Here is a 20,307-nt window from a genome sequence, read left to right as displayed (position 1 = left end):
GTATAGTATTGCTCAGGTTGAGGGTGGAGGGGGTGAGCCACAAGCCCTGTTTTTCCTTGTGAAACATCCAAAAGATCCTGCAAGTTTAAATAGGCCTTGAAAATACATGGGTATACTTGATCCTCCTGTTCTGAGCAAGCTGATCAAATTCTCACAGACTGTGTGTCCAGGGATCATAAGATGTCAACTCTCAAAATTATAGTAAGTGTGTGCGAGCATCAGCATATGAAAGAGTGTGACCATGAGAAACACAGTGCAAGTAAAATGCCATTACAGAATGACACTCCATGAAGCTCTCAGTTGTGGAATATTAATGTCTAATACTTGGCTTAAAATTTTCAGTATTACTGACAACTCTGTAAATATGACACGATTAGGTCTTACTGTCTGCAAAGACATCTGTCTTCCTTTTAGCAAACAGCATTTGAATACCCTTTTAGAAATTTCCTGTTCTGATACACTCCTAAGCAGAGAACATGCCTGTTAGTGGAAACAGTTCTAGAAGGAGGAGGAAATTTTCATTCACAATTAGCCGTAAGAATTATCAGTATATCTGGTCATCAAATAAGTCTAGGAGAAGCTTGCTGTAAAAAGGCACCACAGCACCTTCCTTACTCATATTTACTTTTTCTTAAGACAAAAACAGTACAACATGATTTTGAAAGTATTTTATGGTCTTTCCCAGAAACTCAACGCTGCTCCATGGTGACAGAACAAAATTACGTCAGCATCTGTGAAAGACAACCACATTTTGTATTAGACTTACTGAAGTGAGCAGATCTCAGCTTTAAATTGAGAAGAATCATCATATGTCTGGACAAGTTTACTGGACTTCAATTTTAATTCATTTTCTAAAGAGTTTATTCTTTCTTTCAGGATAGAGATTGTAGCCTTTAGTTCACACCTTTCCATCTCAAACTGCAATTTAAAAAAACAATAACCAAACATGTTATTGTAGAAAGCTATCACAACTTGTCTTCTGAATAAATTTAAGTTGAAAACAGCTACCAAATTAATTGCTTGAAAAGTCTATCCTATTTTAAAATGATAAAAGCTTACTTCCTAAATATGTACTTACTCCTTGAATATTATTCTCCAGTTCCGAAATATCATGCTGCATCTTTGATTTTTCAAGGTTAGCTGCTTCTTGCTGAATCTAAGATAGAAATATTTAAATTTAAACGTAATGTATCAAAAAAAAACAGCTACAGGCTATAAATCTTGCCCAACAGCTGAGGGTTAGTTGAGCATCACCAACTGAAAAACAGCTAATATACAAATGTGACTTCAGCTTACTCCATACTGGACAGCTGAGAGCTCCTTGAGCTTTCCTGCACAGCAGTGTGTGCTGCACACCACAGGAACGTCTGCTGCACACCAGGATCTCCCTTGATTAGAGACACCTCCAAGCGTTACTCTTTGAGAAAATTCTTATCACTTAAGATATTTGGTAAGTGAATTGGGAATAAGAACACTGAAACTTTAAAATCTTAGCTAAGTGACACAAAGGATTGATTGTGCATATATATCCCTTTAGACAGAAACCACTGACCAAGTCTGGGACTAATTCTGGATCCAGCCACACCTAAACTCCTCTCTGAGGAGTGGAGAGTACAAGGGGTTCCTTTCTGAATCTCATGACTCAACAGGAGGGTCTCCCTGACAGTTCTGTCTGACTCTGTCTTCTATGCAGTAAACACCCAAGTGTATTTTGCCATTAAATCTTGTTAAAGCACTGCTGTGTTTACCATTGAGCTTTGTTAATTCAGTCATATCAATAAAATACTCTTGCAAGTGAAGTGCATGACTTCTTCCACGACTATCTTTGAAGTAGTGCATACAAGCAGAAATATTCTGTAGTTGAGGGTTCGTTATGTAGGTTCTTTACACAAGGTGATGCCATGCTTGCCCTAGGACACTTAAAGGCATGTTCTTTTTCTCCTACTCCCACTTAGGAACTGAGTTAAAGGAAAATGCAGACAATTCATTGAGTTCTCTCAAGTGAGTCTGAAATCAGGTAAATTCAAAAGTTCTTCAAAATGGGAACTGACAGACAGCCAGACACAAACACAGCATTATCGTATAAGCCTCCCATATATACCACCTCACTGTAAGCAACGAAGTTGTAAAAGCTCACCTTTAGTTTTTCTCTGAGGCTTTCTTTTTCTGCCATTATTCTTCTAAAATCAGCCAGTGCACCGTCTCTTTCTTCTTCCACGTGACTTTGAGAAACTGAACTTTGTTTTGCTTCTTTTCTCATCCTGTTCAATTCATCCTGGGACTTTAAAAGATTATTGTTTGTTAGCACACATGGATTGCAATTAATATAACATATTGTCCTGGGTTTAGCAGTAGCAGTCATTTTTCTCTTTCTTGGTAGCTGGTGCAGTGCTGTGTTTTGACTTTCGGACTGGGAACAGAGCTGATAAAAATGATGTTTTGGTTTGGCCAAGGACTTGGTGAGCCTCATGCTCTGCCAGGGAGGAGGGGAAGCCAGGAGGAAGCAGAGACACGACACCTGACGTAAACTGACCAAAGAAGTATTCCATACCACAGCACGTCATGCCCAGGATGTAACTGGGGAGTTACCCGGAAGGGCTAGGGGAATGCAGGGTATCGGTCGGTGCTTGGTCAGGCTGGGGGGGCAAGTTATTGGTCGGCTGGTGGTGAGGTGTTGTATTCTCTTCCCTTGTTATTTCCCTTATCACTATTATTATTGGTGGTAGCAGTAGTGATTTGTGTTATACCTTAGTTACTAAAGTGTTCTTATCTCAACCCGTGGGAGTTGCATTCTTTTTGATTCTCCTCTCTGTCCCTCCAGGAGTAGGGGGAGGGCAAGAAGGGGGGGGAGTGAGTGAAAGCTGTCTGGCTGGGTTTAAACCACGACACATATACACTAACAAAAAAGAAAGTTTCAGTGCTATTGTAGTCTTATTTTTCTGTAGATAATTAAAAATATATTCCTTATATCACACAGTGGCATGACAACTTATGATGCCAACATACTCATCATCTTCTTACTGTTCCAAGTATAGCCTAACTTCACTCCTTTTTCTTACCAGTTAAACTGTTACTTCTTCCTTGCTTTCTAGCCTGTATCCTTACCCAACTTTCTCATGTATTCCATTGGGCTGTTTTCCTGATCTTTCTCATTTCTGAATGCCAGTAGAATTTTATAATGTATTTAAAGTTAATACAGTAACTTTGGAATACATATTTTATTAATAACTAATAAAAATAGGCATATATTTTATTACTTTGGTTTTATTTTAGTAGGTATATACTCTTCAATTTCTATTATAAAGTTCTTTCATTTTAAGCATTATACACAAGTGTTAAATCAGTTATTTCAATGCCAATTACAAACAATATCTTCTTACCTGCTCATAAAGAATATTCAATCTATCTCTTTCTGTAGTCAACAACTTGACATTGGATTGAATCTCTATCATGTGTTTTTCAAATCTGTCTAACATGGATCTTAGCTCATCTCTTTCTCTGGTGATGAATCTAAGATCTTCACTCTGCAAAGTGATTAATAAAACTTATGTTAAAATATACAGATTAAAATATTTCAATAATTAATAAAAAATAAGAAAGAATTGACACTACTAGTAATACATGAAAAATACATACTTAATGAATTCTAATTGTAAATAAAAAATAAAAAAGCCTGGCATTGGTGGTATAATTTGAACAATAAGAACTATCAAGGAGAAAAAGCAAAACAGCTAATAAGATTTCAGTACCTTTCTGTCTATCATAGGGTTCTATTTATTTCAAACAAACTGATCCATAATTAATCAAATTTTACTGTAAAATGTACATAAGAAAATAAAATGCTAGTTAACTGGAGTTTTTTTCAGTTACTTTTTTATGTTAAGAATGTAATTAAAAAAGATTACTACAGACATTTACTGCTATTGAATTTGAAAATATATTTGATAGCTCCTTAAATAGTTCTATATTATTTTCATTATTTTTTCAGACTGTCTTGACAGCAGGAACTTTACCTTCTCTGAAGTCCTACGGCTTGGGCTAGGCCTTCGTTTTATCATTTTCTGAAGATATTCTAATTCTTGCTTGTAATAATCTCTGTCTTCTTCTAAAGTCTTTATAAATGCATCTAGGCGAGATGGAGCTTTGTCTCCCAGGGCTATACCATATTCTAATCTCATCCTTTCTACTTCTAGCACAAGTTCTCGTTCTGCAGAAAAAGAAATAAAAGCATCTGTGTAAGAGCCTCATGACATATGCATTTGGAATGGCCTAACCGTTTGGGAAGCAATCTGCTGAAAAGTATGCAGGAGTCATGGTTGACAGTAGGCTAAACATGCATAGCACGCTTTGCATCTGCTAGAGGCCTAACATCATATTGGGCTGTATCAATGAAGACCAAGGGATGTGATTAATACCCTTTACTTTGCACTCATTAGATTCCATTTACAATACTATATTCAGTTTTGCTCCCCCCTAGCATAAGATGTTGATGAACTTTGGTGAGTCCAGGGGAGGCCCTTCAAGCTGGTTAGGGAGAAAAATACTTGCCCTGTGGAGAATGGCTGAGAGAACTCCTGGACAGGAGCTGGGGACCCAAGAGCAGACTGACAATACTAAGAGGGGTGTTACGGATAACATGGAGACAGTTCAGAGGTGCACAGCAGGTAAACAAGGAACAATGGTGATTAATTGCTAAAGACAGCTACAAGCAATAAAAAAATGTTTACTCTGAAGATAAACAAACATTGGAATGGGCTGCTTAGAGATGTGGAATCTCCATCCTTGGAGGTTTTCTAGACCCAACTGGATAAAGCTCCCAAGGAACACAGTCTGACTTCATTCACTCAGAAAGACAGCAAATAAAGCCAGTATAGCATAAAAGAAATTATTTTTTATGAAATTGCCATAGTATTAGGCTGTCCAGTGGGAACATAGTAAAAAGAGACCTCATAGCAGCCTTCCAGTATCTGGAGGGGGCCTATAGGGATGCTGGGAAGGGACTCTTCATTAGGGACTGTAGTGGTAGGACAAGGGGTAATGGGTTAAAACTTAAACAGGGGAAGTTTAGATTGGATTTAAGGAGGAAATTCTTTCCTGTTAGGGTGGTGAAGTACTGGAATAAGTTGTCCAGGGAGGTTGTGAATGCTCCATCCCTGGCAGTGCTCAAGGCCAGGTTGGACGAGGCCTTGGGTAATATGGTTTAGAGCGAGGTGTCCCTGCCCATGGCAGGGGGGTTGGAACTTGATGATCTTAAGGTCCTTTCCAACCCTAACTATTCTATGATTCTATGAAAAAGATCAGCTTTTCCAGTTCTCACATTTAGAATGAAAACACCTTCCTGTGACAAATGTTTTTGCTTCAACTCTGATTGAAGACCTACAGTCTTCTTTTAATTTACATATATCAAGACTATTATTAGCGATCTCTTAAATAGGTAAGTTTTTCTATTTCAAATATTACAGGAAGATAATTTACAGGAATCTACATGTGATGATTCACCTTTTATTTCTAAGTTCTCTGTTTTTTCTGTCAGCCTTTGTTTCTCTTGTTCAAGCTGGTTTAACAACACTTCAAGATTCTCTTTATCATCTGTTTTTCCAAACAGCTCTTCACTCAGTCTCTCATTCTCCCTACGACATGAGTACAACTCCTGAAGTAAGAAGCATTATTACAAAAATTAGAAGTTCCAATAGATATATTTGGAAAAAAAAAAAAGTAATATTTTATTACATTTTTAATATTCAACACTGTTTACTTCTGATTAACCTGGATGTTTTCTGTTATAACATTTGATAAAGGCCATCATTGTGTTTTTATACTACTTTTTATTACATCAAAGCAAGCATCAGTTTTGACACAGCTTGCAATCAGTATCAAAACAAACAAGATTAACCAAAACAAACAAGATTAACCCTTGTTTAAGTCAAGAAACCAACCAGCAGGATAGTGGGATACAAATGTGAAAAGAAGTACAAAATAAAGGAAAGAATAATTTTTAATGGCATTTAGTAACACTGCTGGCGTTGAAATACATCACTATATGGTATCTCAGTCGACCCATCCCTGCAACTAATCAAATGTTATTTGTCACGTCTTTCTTATAATCTGGTGCCCTTGAAATTAAGTATTTTTGTACTTTCAAGTTCACTAGAAATACTAAACCAAAGCACAGTACTCAACTATTACGTAACTTGCTATATGCTAGAAAGAGTTTGGTCTTCAAGGAATTGACAATACTGATGTTTTTCATCTGGGCTACTATGCTTTGTTTGAGTCAAGTATTACACAATTATTCACACAGCGATTAAGAGACAAAGTAGCTTTTAAATGAAGAAAATGCTCCAGGATGTCGTAAGTTCTTTGTGGTAAAAATTATGTCATGGGAATTACAACTTCAGATAGCAGAAATAAGGAAATGTACAATAAGGACATAGTCAACAACACTGGCTAACAGTTCCTGCAGTTTATTTTTGCAGCAGTATGATGTAGCTTCTTTTGCTCTTTCATTTGTTAATTAGGAATTTATTACAATAGAATTTTGGGGTACCATAAAATTTTTGTTAATTGTTAAACTGTTAATTTTTATAAGTACAATAATCATGTGGATGACAGTATGACAACAATGCTACAAAAAAAGAACTGAAAGTATTTTTACTTACTGATTCAAGCCTTGTTATTTTTTCTTCAAGATCCTGTATTTCACTATGTTTTCTTTCAATTTCTTTCTACGAACCAAAATTAACCTATATGTTAAAAGTTATATATTCAAGATGACAATTCCTTTATTACAAAAAATGAAGGAAACAGAATATTTTGGTAAGAAATATAGTTAGTTACTTCTAATCTGCCAAATTTTAAATAGTAAAGCTCCTAAGAACTGAAAGCACAAAATACTTGTGCATACACACCATGCTCTTTTGAAGCACAAGAATTAAATAAATCGTTGCATGACTCCTCATAGAAAAAAAAAAAAGCCTCCAAACATAGACATCACTGTTGCAAATATGTATTACCTATCAGCAGTTTTAAGTACCTGAGAATTTTATTTCATCCTAAGCTAACAGAAGAAGACAGAATGCTTAACTAAACTCTTATCACCTAATACAGTAAAGAGACAAAATTGCTGTGATTAATCAACTTTCAGTGAGAATTTCTGTATAATAAAAAAATTAATTGGAAAAAAAAAGCTCTTTAATCTTCCTTTACATGCAAATAGGTCATTTGTTGCAATTAAAAGATATAAGGACACCTAAGAGCTGAGCAGATTCTTCGCACTGTAACACATTAGTGATTACCTTTGCTTCTCCAATTTCCTTATCTGCAGTCTCAAGCACGATTTCCTTGTGTCTTTCCAATTGCTGTGCTAAGTGGTCTATTTCATTCAGCTCTTGACACAGTTCTTCATTTTTATTGCTTAAATGCACTACCTCACTAGTGACATTTTGTTTAGTGTCCAAGAGGTCTTGAATGCGATTTTCAAGTTCTTTCTTTGTTTGTTGAAGATATTCAACCTGAAAGATATGTTTCATTAAAACATTAATCTTTATTGTTAAACTATGGAGCAAGAGTTCTTCCTAGTCTTCTGAAACACAGCATCACTATAGGCATAGTAAAAAAGGGACATCCTGTTAAAAATGGCAAGATTTTATATTTTTAGAACTTAATGCTTATCAGTATGAAAAAATATGATTTTAAAAAGGTGCAAGGTGAAGGAATTCATTACTACACTGTTCTTTATCTAGTCTCCAAAACCTGAGGTTTATTCCAAAAAACAAAAGCAGAGATCTGTACGTAAACCTGTGCTGGGCAACAGCCTAGTAGACCCAATGTACTCAGTCTTCCTATATTTCACAAGGTATGAGGACACATTCTTTTCTTCACCTTTGTAGTATATTTGTTAGGCTTAGTTTCACTGTTACTCCTTCATGAAAGTGAAGCTTTAAAATATTTACAAACACTATCCTGCCCCCAACATATCCCAGCACCTTAAACACATTAAACATTTCCTCAGAAATCCTGTTCTACAGACATTGTTTTTCCAGTGTACCTTTCCCTAAGAATTAAGATAGGCAGTGATATAGAGTAACAATAAAAACCATATACAGTAATTTACACTACCCAGGAGTCTAGAGTATCTTGAAAGAGTAAAGATAACAGAGGTGCTCCACTTCCATCTCCACAGAGCTTCCCTCAGAACTTAAAAGAATATTACTGTAGAAATGGAAGAAAGTCAGGACCCTCTCAAGCCATCAATACTACTACATAGAGATATCCATCCATTTATTGTCAGAGAATAAAAACGGTGTATTGGCACTGAACCTGAGCAAATAGTCTTGATGGACCCAAACCAGCTTTATGCTCTGGGCTCACCCTCTGTACAATCAATTTCTGTTCAGCATGACTTACTAATTCAGGATCACTGAACACAGCTGTACTGCTTCCAAGTCACAGCTCATTCTGTATTTTTGCAGCACTGAACATGAGCTAACAAACTCCGCAACGTAGCTCTCTTGCCACTGTACATCATGCACAATCAGTATACAAAACTTCTGTTTTTCAGCTGGCAAAACAGAGTTGATGGTAAAAATCCAGACATAGGCTTTACTCGATCTGTATTACAGCCTGTCTTGTAATACTTTTTAAAAAATCCTCATTCTGAGACCAACATTGAATGCATATTAACATGCACAGTAAGCACAAACATCTTTATGCTAAGCTTATACTCTCCTTGCAATCTATGTTGGAGTAAAAGTGGGGACAATTTCAACTAAATGAGGAAGATTCGCCACTATCTGACAAGATTATCTGCAGGACTACTCCTTATAAGAAACTAATGGGAGCCAAGGGTTCTGAAGGGTACTGAAGGGTACTGAAACATAAACAGTATGTACAGGAAACAAAAAAAAGTATTTTCAAGCTTACTGAAAACAGTGTATCATACAGAAATTGTCTGAATACTTTTAGATTAACATTACTATGTACAGATGTGAGTTCATAGAATTCTTTACCAAAATTATTTGAATAGACTTTTAAAACAAGTCACCTTTTAACACCTAAAAAGCAAAGCAAGTTAAATCAACTGGTTTTACATCTAATAATTTATTTATTTTTTAAAGAGCTAGAAGTTTTGTGAGTTTTTTTTAGATTGCTCGTATTGTAGTTTTGGCTACACAACCGTAATCTATTACCTGCAAATTCAAATGAGCAATTAGCTTCTCATTACTTTTACTTCTTGATTCCAGAGAGATAATCTTGTGAGAGCGCCCGCCATCCAATGCTAACACAAGGCGCTCTATTTCTTTGTCTCTGAGCTCAACCTTTGAGGAAGCAAATACAAAAAAAGTTCTTTGTATCTTCTAGAACATTTACTAGAAACTTTGTTCAAATGAACACCCATATAACATTGAGTAAATAGATATGCACCTAATAATGCAATCCTAATCTTTAACATCCACTTTTTTTGAATTCTGGATTTTTCTGAAAATAATAAGCTATTTATTTGAAAGCAAAATAACTGGAACACTGAATATGGGGAATACTGGAAGAGGAAAATGAAGATGCGAAAAAATAAAAGATGGTGTCCACTACTCCACAGATGTTGAAAGACATAACAACGTGTAACAATTGAAGTAACTCCCTCACATAAAAGAATATACATATCTAATTGACCCACTGTAACTGGCTTTTTGTAAAAGCAGTTGTTCATAAAATAACTTCCAAAATTTAAAAAATATAACCAGTATAAACAGTGAAAAAATCATCCTCAGATATGTGCAGATCAAATTACTATTTTGGACCAGTTAATGCTTCTGCAATAAGAAATCTTGGACATAAACAAATTCTATTTGTGATCATCAAGTTTAGCTTACTTAATGAAATTTTAATACACAAAATCATCAGCAAAAGCAGCAGGCAAATATTTTACCATTGTGGCTGTCTCCTAAAGTAGAGAAGATAGCTCAACATAGGCAAGTTAGAATAATTGTATTTCACAAGCCCGACAATGCTTTCCCAATGAGCTTAAAACACAAATTATAATCAAAGCCATTGCAGTGGCTACCACAGCAACATAATAATTAAAAAAAACCCAACAACCCAAACTGTAAAGATACCTGTTTGCAAAGATACCTGTTTGCTATAATTTTTCATTCCACGTTCAGCTGTCTCCAGTTTCTCCTGTAGCTCCGTTACTTCTGACTGAAGTTCATGAATCCTGAAATGTAGTAATACATGGAAGAATCATGTGCATATAACAATTCACTATTAGTATATTCTCATTGCTCCTAAACATAAATATTTCACACAAAAAAAAACCCACAAACCTCTGTTGATACAAAATATTAATATTAGCCATTGGCTACATACTGGCTGCCAATATTGGCTGGCTGCCTGTCCCCCACCCAGCTGCTTTCTCACTCCCTCTCAACAGGATGGGGAAAAAAGAAATGAAAAAGCTCATGGGTCAAGATAAAGACAGGGAGATCATTTAGCAATTGCTGTCACAAGCAACACAAACTCAACTTGCAAAAGACTAACTTAATTTATCATCAATTAAATACAGAATTTGACAGTGAGAAACAATGACAAACTAAAAACTCCTTACTCCCAGCCTCCTTTTTCCAAGCTCAACTTCACTGCTTTACCTCCAGCTTTTACATCTCCCCCTTTCTCCAAGTGGTACAGCAAGGATGGGGAATGGGAGCTGCATAACACTTCATAACAGTGAGGCTTTGCTGCTCCTTTCTCCTCGCACAGTTCCCTGGTTTCAGTGTGAGGTCCCTTCACATGGGATACAAATTCTTCATGAACTGCTCCAGCATCGGTCATCTCCATGTGGTACAATCCTTCTGGAACAGACTGCTCCAGCACAGGTCATTTCCACACAGCACAATCCTTCAGTAACAGACTGCTCTAGTGCAGGTCCCTTATGAGCCATAGCTCCTGCCAGAAAACCTGCTCCTGCGTGGGCTTCTCTCCATCAGCCAGGAGCGTGCCCCTGTGGCTGCAGCTTCCTTCTGGGCATATCCACTTGCTTTGGCATGGGGTCCTCCACGGAGAGGACAGAGATGGTCTCCATGGACTGCAGGAGAATCTTTTGCTCCAATGCCTACAGCACTTCCTCCCCCCACCCTTTTTCATTGATCTTGGGTGTCCACAGGGTTGTTTCATATTTTTCTTACTCCTGTGCAGCACTGGGTTTTTTTACCCTTTCTTAAATACATTTTCAGAGGGGAGCCACCAGCATGGTTGCTGGGCTCACCTGTGATCCATGGTGGGTCTATTTTGAAGCAACTGGAACTAGTTGTGTCCAGCACAGGGTATCCACTGGACTATTCCCAGAAAGACTACCCCTTGCAGAACCGCCACTACCAAAACCTACCACGTAAACTCTCTACAGATATTTTCTAAGTAAGAAAAAATAATTGACTTGAGCCTTTCATAATACCCAAGTCAAAGAAGTGAACTACAAAAATGAAGAATCTTTTAGTCTTCCAAAATAAATAGGAAAAATCTGTTTATTCCTATGCAAACCATTAATTACACGTAGCTTTTTTCCAGAACACCCAATCTAAAAATAGGTATAACAGTAAAACCAGTACAGAAATCTTATGAGAAACCTTTAAGAAAATAAGTGGCTTATTAAATATCCATTGCAACTCTGTCACAGGTATCACTGTTAATCACCAAGCAAAATCCTATTTAAGAACTATAGAGCTCTTAAAACATCATGAAATACAGTTTGAGGCAAATCTGAAAGAAGGAGTTTGAGGGCTGGAAAATCATTGCAGATATTTAACAACTATACTTCAAAATTTATAAGTTCTTTGGATTACCGATTATCGGCCACTTGAAGAAGGTCTGCAATGTAAGGGTCCTCTGGCTGGGGAACCGGATAGGCACTAACACCTGACGGGGGGACAGGTTGGTCTATCTGCATACGTTGACGCCTGAAGGGAATGCTTCTTTTTCTGCCACCTGCAAGCCCAAACCCAATGACCTGTTACTTGGAGTTAAAGCAAGCAAGTCTTCTTTTAATACAAAATGAAATATTCCACTGCTTCCAAACTGGCATGTGTCACCATTCTAATTCTTACTGTAATAAGTTGATAAAAATTGTACATTCTAGACAACACCATTCTTGCAGGTTAGTATCAACTTTGTCAAAGTTCAGTTTTATAACAAGGAAATATGCAAAGCTCAGTATAAGTTATTTTCCCCAGTGTGTAAGACCCTATATATTTCACAGTTCAAACTTGTTGAATCTGTTAGTAATTTACCTTACTAAAAAGAGATAAATTAAAACATCACAAAAGACATTTTGTTTCCACATTTAAGAATCATTTTATGACTCAACTAACATCTGCATTGTTTAGTAATTTTTTTTTCTCACCTTCTATCCTGTTGTCATTTGAGTGAATGGGTATCATATTAAACAGAGGCAGTTATTTGCTTGCATGGAAAAATTGTATTAAAAATAAAGCAAAACAGTATTATTTCCAGAGGGAACAAGTACTCTTCATCACACAATTAAATAAGAACATACAATGTTTGATGGCACAGTACAGAAAAAACCCAGGAGACTAGGACCAAGGGGCAAGTATGCAGAAAGACAGACAAAAATGTAACATGGCATTTGTGAAGTGAAGGACATGAAATGCAGAAAGCTGTGGAAAAACAGAGAGGAATTTTAATTTCACCTAACTACCTATTAATTTTCCTTAAATGCCAAAAATACATAGGAAGTTCAATGACTTGGAAAGAAAAAAGACGATTTCAAAATTTCACAAAATAATTCTCATTAGTTCCATTAGCTTGGAAAAAAATGAAGAAAAAGGAAACCCTGGAAAAAGAAATTAACCTGAAAGTAACATCCAGAACATTTCAGTCATCAAAAGACCCTTTAAATAAGCTTTCAAATAATTACAAATATTTTTGTAATATTTGCTTGTAGACATACTTTGCATTTTGCTGCTTTTAGATCTGGTTACATAGACCTAACTTTGTATTCAAATTTGTCCCAAATATGTGATGTGTACATTCAGAACCAAAACATTCAAAAGGTAATGTTACTCTATTGGATAGTTATTTTGATGTAGTAACTTCTCTTCCCAGAATAAAAAAAAAAAGATTATGTTCTGAAGAGCCAAAGTGTGATTATTTACACTCACCAGGTGTTTGCACCACTGCTTGAAGATTTTTCTCCTGAAGCTGCTGAATTTTTTCAGTCTTGGCCTTGTTCTCTTTTTCTAGCATTTTAATTTTATGTATATATTGGTTATTCAGAAATTTCAAGTCAGCCGTTTCATGTTCAACCCTTCTTAAGGAAGCTTTCAAATCTTCAAGGGAGAGAGAAAAAGCAATACTATCTTTCTTATTCATTATTATTTTTCCTAGTAGCACCAAAAAAGGCATAAAGAGAACCCTCTATTATTCTTCCAGAACATGAAATTTTCAAATATGTATACACAAATACATATGCATGTACATATTATACACAAAAATATATATTTATATATCTTATACAAATAAACCCCTCTGTAGAATAAAGGCACATTTAACAGCAGTATTTCATTTTAAATTAAAATGTAGCATTAAAAGATATGAAAGTATATGTTAAAAAGTTACAACATTTTCGTATTTGATTAAAGTATGATTTCCAGGACCTCGAAAGCCTTCTAACTACAAAAGAAATGTATCTGTATGAACTTTAATTCATTAAAGGCAGAAAAGTCAATGACCCCTTGCACTCATTTATAAGTACAGACAAATGAATCTGCAGATCAAGGATTTGACCGCAATTTTATTTTGGCACAGGATTAAAAAAATCCAATTTCTACATTACCTTTAACATAATGATCAGATTGCTCCTTCAGTTTTAATATTTCCAAATGTAGCTCATTATTTTCCCTAGTAAGTTTAGCATTCTCTGTTTTATAAGGTTCTAAAATAGCGTCATAATTGCTGCACTCTTTTCCAGATTTTCCAGCAGATAACTTTGCACTGCGCAAGCTCTCAGTTGTATGAACTAGGTCACTAGAATAAAGAAGCATCAGAATGTTAGAACTGTTACCGGCCTTTACACTGCAGATGCAAGTATTTATTGTGACATGAGAAACAAAACTCTTTTCCTGAGACCATATTAACTGTAGAACAAATGGATTCAAAGAAAGGCAAAGAGAACAGTCATGTAAGAAAACCAGAAAGACAGGAATTATTCATTTTTAGAAAAGGAAATAGGAAAGGACAGGACAAATATAAAAAATATTTAAAAAGCATATCAGGAGTTTACATCTGATAATTCAATAGACTATTTTTTACATAAAATAAGATATTCAAAATTGGCAAAACAATTTTTCCCTCAAAGCACTATGTAAGTTGTAGCACTACTTATCACAGAAGAACTTGAAGAATTAAAAAGGCCAGAAGGTTACTAGTATTATATGGATATCAGAAGCTACATAAGAGCTCCCTTATATGTGAAAAATCAAACACCACCTACTATAGGATTACTATATTTTTTAATGAATCTCCTTTTGAATACCTAAAAAGCTTTTCCACCAAAGGTAAACTCTCCACTCCCAATGGCTGCCGATAGCCCAGTTGATCTAGACGTTTCCTGAGATTAATGAACCTTCGTTCTGCAGTTGTAGTCATTGCAAATACACCTCCAAAGCAGCTTCTGTCACAGTCAAGAAAACTAGGGCACCTGCAAAAGATTGTCTGTTACAGCATCTGTCCTTTAAAGAAGGAATAATACAGAAAAAGAATAATGGGGGGGGGGGGGGGGAAGAAAAACCACATTTTTTTGTTGCAGGAAATACAGTGTATATGTCATAGAATCATAGAATAGTTAGGGTTGGAAAGGACCTTAAGATCATCAAGTTCCAGCCCCCCTGCCATGGGCAGGGACACCTTTCACTAAACCGTATCACCCAAGGCCTCACCCAACCTGGCCTTGAAAATTAAGTAATCCAAAAGAGAATCACAGAGCAACTAAAACGTTTTAAACATATTTACTTATTTCTTTAAGTAGTTGTCTTGACAATTACTTTTCTCTTTTCTAATACCTTAAGAGTATGAACATATTTTTTTCTTTCAAGTGTATAAGTGCAAACTGTGAAAAGATCTTTCTGTGGAAAGACTAAAAAGTAGACAGTGATTTTTTGAATGATGGTCATGAAGGTATCTTCCACAATGCAAACTGACAGATCATCCTGAAAAAACACATGTACTTTTTTACGTTCATTTATAAATCCTGCTTTCAAAGTTTTCAATACAGTACTTATATCAGACATTTGCAAAACTGCATAAAAAATGTCAAATTTTAAAGACAGGTTAACTTTGAACATCTTTCTATGAGGGAAAACAGGAAAGAACCACCAGTGTACTACAGTCCTACCTGCATCATTGTCTGGAAATTATAGTTCAAGGATTAGAGGTTTGGTGGTTTTTTTCCTTCATTTGTCTGGTTAGCTACCTTTTTATTACTAATCTGATGTAAAAGGGGCTGGAGCACTTCTGCAGCTTAACCTAAAGGAGAATTTTGGCTTTGCCATGTCCCCTTGAGGGAGGAAGAATTTTTACATTGTTAAGTTCTTCTGGATTTAGAGATAGAATGAGAATAGAAATGGAATACTGATGTTGATACTCCTCAATATGTGAAAACATCTCTGAAATAGGTAGGTTTTTTTTAAAATTCCCTCGCAATTATTCAGAATTATCAGTATCAACCTACTGACTGTAAAGGCCTCAGCAGCCAAACTACCAATCTGAGGGAGCATTGTTTGCATCTCATATAAAGGGGATAGAATATATAATTTAAGCAATGCTGTTTCAAAATCCTCTGATTTTAAAAATACATTAAATAAATATAGGCAAGTATTTGAAAACAAAATTATTTATAAATAAGAAAAGGAGAAAACCTGCAAGCTGTTCTCCTGACTGAGACTGGAAAGTAAGAGTTCATCTTACTGTATCAAAACACTACAGGTAAGTTTAGCAACAGCATTGTGGTCGCCAGGCACTGCTTCAAGGGTAAGAGAAATCACATCTTATAAGTGCAACATCTGTCCCAGGCACTGCCAAAATATTTGCTTGGAGAGGTTATGTTCAGCTATTAACCAAGAAGTAGCATATAGAACAATCCCTTACATATATAGTACTAGAGTGGTTGGAGGAGGAGGTGTACTTCATTTCACTAAATGGTAACTGTAAGTGTGCTAAGTCAGCACAATAATGTGCACCAAAGGCTTCACTCTCCTTTGTCAGCCAGAGATTAAGGTTAAAAATGTTGAGACCTTGGTATTTCTGCATTCATGTTGAGGATTCTGTGCTGAATTCAGGAAAATGGTGATTGTGTTACTGTATCCAGATTTAGTCTCAGACATACATCTCATAGAATAGAATCATAGAATAGTTAGGGTTGGAAAGGACTTCAAGATCATCTAGTTCCAATCCCCCTGCCATGGGCAGGGATGCCTCACACTAGATCATATCACCCAAGGCTTTGCCCAACCTGGCCTTGAACTCTGCCAGGGATGGAGCATTTAGCACTTCTTCGGGCAACCAGTTCCAGTGCCTCATCACCTTCACCTCACAACAGAATGTGTGTATGGACAATATATAGAATCATAGAATAGGTAGGGATGGAAAGGACCTTAAAATCATATAGTTTCAAGCCCCCTCCCATGGGCAGGGACACCTCACACTAAACCATGCCACCCAAGGCTCTGTCCAACCTGGCCTTGAAGACTGCCAGGGATGGAGTATTCACAACTTCCCTGGGCAACCCATTCCAGTGCCTCACCACCCTCACAGGAAAGAACTTCTTCCTTATGTCTTCTAAACTTCCCCTGTTTAAGTTTTAATCCGTCACCCCTTGTCCTATCACTACAGTCCCTAATGAAGAGTCCCTCTCCAGCATCCTTACAGCCCCCTTTCAGATACTGGAAGGCTGCTATGAGGTCTCCAAGCAGCCTTCTCTTCTCCAGGCTGAACAGCCCCAACTTTCTCAGCCTGTCTTCATATGGGAGGTGCTCCAGTCCCCTGATCATCCTCACGGCCCTCCTCTGGACTTGTTTCAACAGTTCCATGTCCTTTTTATGTTGAGGACACCTGAACTGCACACAATACACCAGGTGAGGTCTCACAAGAGCAGAGTAGAGGGGCAGGATCACCTCCTTTGACCTGCTGGTCACGCTCCTTTTGACGCAGCCCAGGATACAGTTGGCTTTCTGGGCTGCAAGCACACACTGCCAGCTCACATTAAGTTTCTCATCACCAACATACCACAACAAAAGTAAGCTGATAACTCTTGAGCCCATCATCTCCTTAAGAAGAACTACATGAGTTAAAAAGATTAAATTACTTTAAAATCACCTATCAGACCTGATTTTAAAAGTCGTGTTTTGGAAAACACAGTGCTGTTTCTCCTGATCACATCGAGATTGTGAATCAGAATAATTGGGGTTCCTGGAAATATAGAATGAATATATGAACTGTTGTACTGATTCATTTGAATCCAAGAGCAGTCTGACCAATACCCCCTTATCTCTGTCAATTGCTACAGCAAGATTATAAAAACGTAATCCATGAGCTAAATCTTATTCCTATATACCCTTCTCTTTTTAATGCCTGTAGTGCAGGAAGTTGGTGGGCCTAATGCTGAACTTAAATCATTATGACAGTAGCTGATAGACTTTTCTTAGATATGCTTAATTGTTTTCCTAAATTTCTTGCACTTTTACATCAGAATAGCCTATAGCAATGACTTCCCAATTTTAACTGTATGTTTGGAAAATAGTATCATAAATTGAGTGTGTGCACATGCCACCCCCCCCCTTTATTATTATTTGTATTACAAGACAACACCAAGTGATCATTCCTTACTAATGCTTTCAATTATTGACGACTGAATTTTTAGCAGATCTATTTTTAAAAACTTCTAGTAGCTTGTACAGCTTGTCCTTTTCCTGTGATTTTTCTGGCAGAGACCACTCTGAGCAGCCATACAGCAGCCATAAAGATCCTTTACTGTAGCCTTCACTATTCATAACGATTCCTAACATACCATTTGCCTTTCTGATTGCTCTAAAGAAACAATTAGATGAATTCACTGCGACACCAACATCCCTCTGAGATGTAACTGCCATTTTAGAGCCCATGATGTGTATTATTTTGTTTTTATTAACACTGCTCCTTAACTCCCACTTTATTACTCAGTCCAGTAACATTCTCATGCAACTCTTAAACTACTCTTAACATGTCCATATAATGAGCAAATTTCGTCCCTTGCTGTTTAACCCATTCTTTCAGCTCACTGATCAGTGTTAAATAGCTAAAAATTTTCTACACGTTCTCACCACATACAGGGGCAAGGTAATACTACCCTTTCTTTTAGCCACTACCCACTACCTATTCAACGACCTCTTCTCCATTTCTGAAAGAGACCTTATTTAAAAGCCTTTGGCATAGAAATTTCTCGAAAGCTTTTTGGAAATCCAAGTTTTCTATGTCATTCTTACTCAGTCAGATAAATCCAGAATATTCTTTTCTACAAAGAAACTTAATAGTCTAGTCAACCACAATTAAGTCATGACAAAAGGTATGTTGAACTTACTACATTTGCCTGTAAATTTGCAAAGTACTGGAAAGCACTCTTAACAACTTTGGTATTTCTCAGAAGACAGGCTGTTAGCTGCACAAACAGTTCACATCATTCATTATCTAAATATTTTAGGTAATTTAGTGCCACTAAGGAAGAAAATATAATTTCCATTTTAGATGAAAAACAGAAAATCAGACAAACAAAAAGGGAAAATTAAGTGGTACTTTCAGTCAGCATTTCCAGACAAGGATTCATCAAGACATCTAAATGAGTGCATCTTTCAGTTGTTCATAGAAGAGATACTCAGAGCCAATAGCCATATTTCATGTTCCTCCTTTGTTCACAAAGACTGCTAAAGATAACAGCTTTCACCTGCTTCATTTTGTGACATGCCTAGACAGTTGTAACCAGCTTTTCAAGACCCAAGTGTTTATAAAACAGACATATTTAGCACCCATGAATTGTTCCCTCCTGCTCTAAGTCACTGATGACTGAAATCGAACATTGACAGGGGCAACAAAGGAACTTCAAATCCAGTCCCTTCATGTTGCAAGTACAAAATCAATTCGCATGAAATTGTGTGAAAGAAGTAATGTTTATAGATATTAGGCTAACCATTACAGGTGGAATATGAAACAAAACTTTCAGCACATTAAGCCTTCCTTTCAGTCTGAAAACAATACAGCAGAATTCATGGTGAGTGTAGGTTAAGAAATGTTCCATATGCAACAGTTGTGCTATCAATAAGAAAATGTAATAACAAAAAAGCAAAGCAAAGACACCTCTTGGCCATGGAAAACATAATGCAGTAACTGGGGTAAGTGCAGTAATTTACTCAGGTTTACCTAGGTAAAACTACCTAGGTAACAATGGAACACAAAGAAATCAGCACAGACAAATGTATATGCTATGAAATCAATTTCTTTATTGAGTCTATAATACCAAAGAACTACAAAATTGGAGTTTCTAATCTCGGTGGGAAATACCAAAGTGTATTTTTCATTCTTCAGAACTGATAAGCTAAAGGCTTTTTTAATTTATTTATTTTCTGAAATGCATGTGAAATATGCTTCCAAAACATCTCTTCCTGTCCTGTAACTACTGATCACATAGTTCATTATGCTATGAGGAGCTACGTTTGTTCTCACCCAAGCAAAAAAGGCACCTAGTGGGCAAACCACCTGACTACGGTAATAATCCCACACATGCCTCTATCAGTCCATGGGCGCTGAACGCTCCCTGGTGAAACGCCGTTATTGCAACATCGTTTTCAAGCCGCACCGAATGAGCCTGCGCTTGTTTTGACAACGTCTGTTTCCAAGTTTGTTAGCTGGGAGTCCACTTCAGACCAGAAATTCAGACACAACGTTTGCTACAAAGTGTCACCTCTTTGTCTATTAGAAAGACAACTCTCGCTCTAGAGAACACGTCTTCTTTAAAGAGTCGCCAGAAGCTATAGGCTTTCATTACAGCACAAGAAAACCCTATTGCTTATGAGCCTGCTCATTATCTATCTGGCTAGCCTGGAAGCTTTATAGGCATTTCAGAAACCCCAAACTATACCTACACAAGACCTGTCAGGCCCTGCTTCTTTTTCCTCCCTCCGTCCGGGTCAGTCTTACCAGACGTACACGAAAATTCTTGCAAGACGAGCCGCTAAGGAGCATCCGAGATGTTTCAGCGAGGCTTCGGCAGAGCAC

The 20,307-nt window shown here is 36.7% G+C and overlaps 1 protein-coding gene across 5 annotated transcripts in view; it reads right to left on the bottom strand.

Moving 5' to 3' along the window:
• The window catches only part of CEP135 (centrosomal protein 135), a 39,455-nt gene that overhangs the window by 18,856 nt on the left and 292 nt on the right, over positions 1–20,307 (bottom strand). For 2 of the 5 annotated variants that reach the window (XM_061370531.1, XM_061370553.1), the window contains exons 1-15: positions 20,171–20,298; positions 14,543–14,707; positions 13,844–14,034; positions 13,170–13,337; positions 11,835–11,976; positions 10,129–10,213; positions 9,189–9,317; positions 7,296–7,511; positions 6,660–6,725; positions 5,500–5,650; positions 4,014–4,207; positions 3,381–3,524; positions 2,138–2,281; positions 1,079–1,156; positions 767–918 (exon numbers count right to left, since the gene is read on the bottom strand). In XM_061370531.1, coding sequence (XP_061226515.1) covers positions 767–918; positions 1,079–1,156; positions 2,138–2,281; positions 3,381–3,524; positions 4,014–4,207; positions 5,500–5,650; positions 6,660–6,725; positions 7,296–7,511; positions 9,189–9,317; positions 10,129–10,213; positions 11,835–11,976; positions 13,170–13,337; positions 13,844–14,034; positions 14,543–14,655 — 1,973 coding nt within the window. In that variant the 5' untranslated portion in view covers positions 14,656–14,707; positions 20,171–20,298. Of the gene's footprint in view, positions 1–766; positions 919–1,078; positions 1,157–2,137; positions 2,282–3,380; positions 3,525–4,013; positions 4,208–5,499; positions 5,651–6,659; positions 6,726–7,295; positions 7,512–9,188; positions 9,318–10,128; positions 10,214–11,260; positions 11,434–11,834; positions 11,977–13,169; positions 13,338–13,843; positions 14,035–14,542; positions 14,708–20,170; positions 20,299–20,307 lie in introns of those variants that run through there. The other 3 variants (XM_061370537.1, XM_061370545.1, XM_061370563.1) reach the window with 3 other exon arrangements.

This window comes from Neopsephotus bourkii, unplaced genomic scaffold (assembly GCF_033783945.1).
Source record: "Neopsephotus bourkii isolate Nb327-2 ecotype Australia unplaced genomic scaffold, CSIRO-AGI_Nbou_v1 NB_168, whole genome shotgun sequence".
Classification (NCBI taxonomy): Eukaryota; Metazoa; Chordata; class Aves; order Psittaciformes; family Psittacidae; genus Neopsephotus; species Neopsephotus bourkii.
Note: the sequence above shows the minus strand (reverse complement) of the source record. Positions and strands in the feature narration are given on the sequence as shown.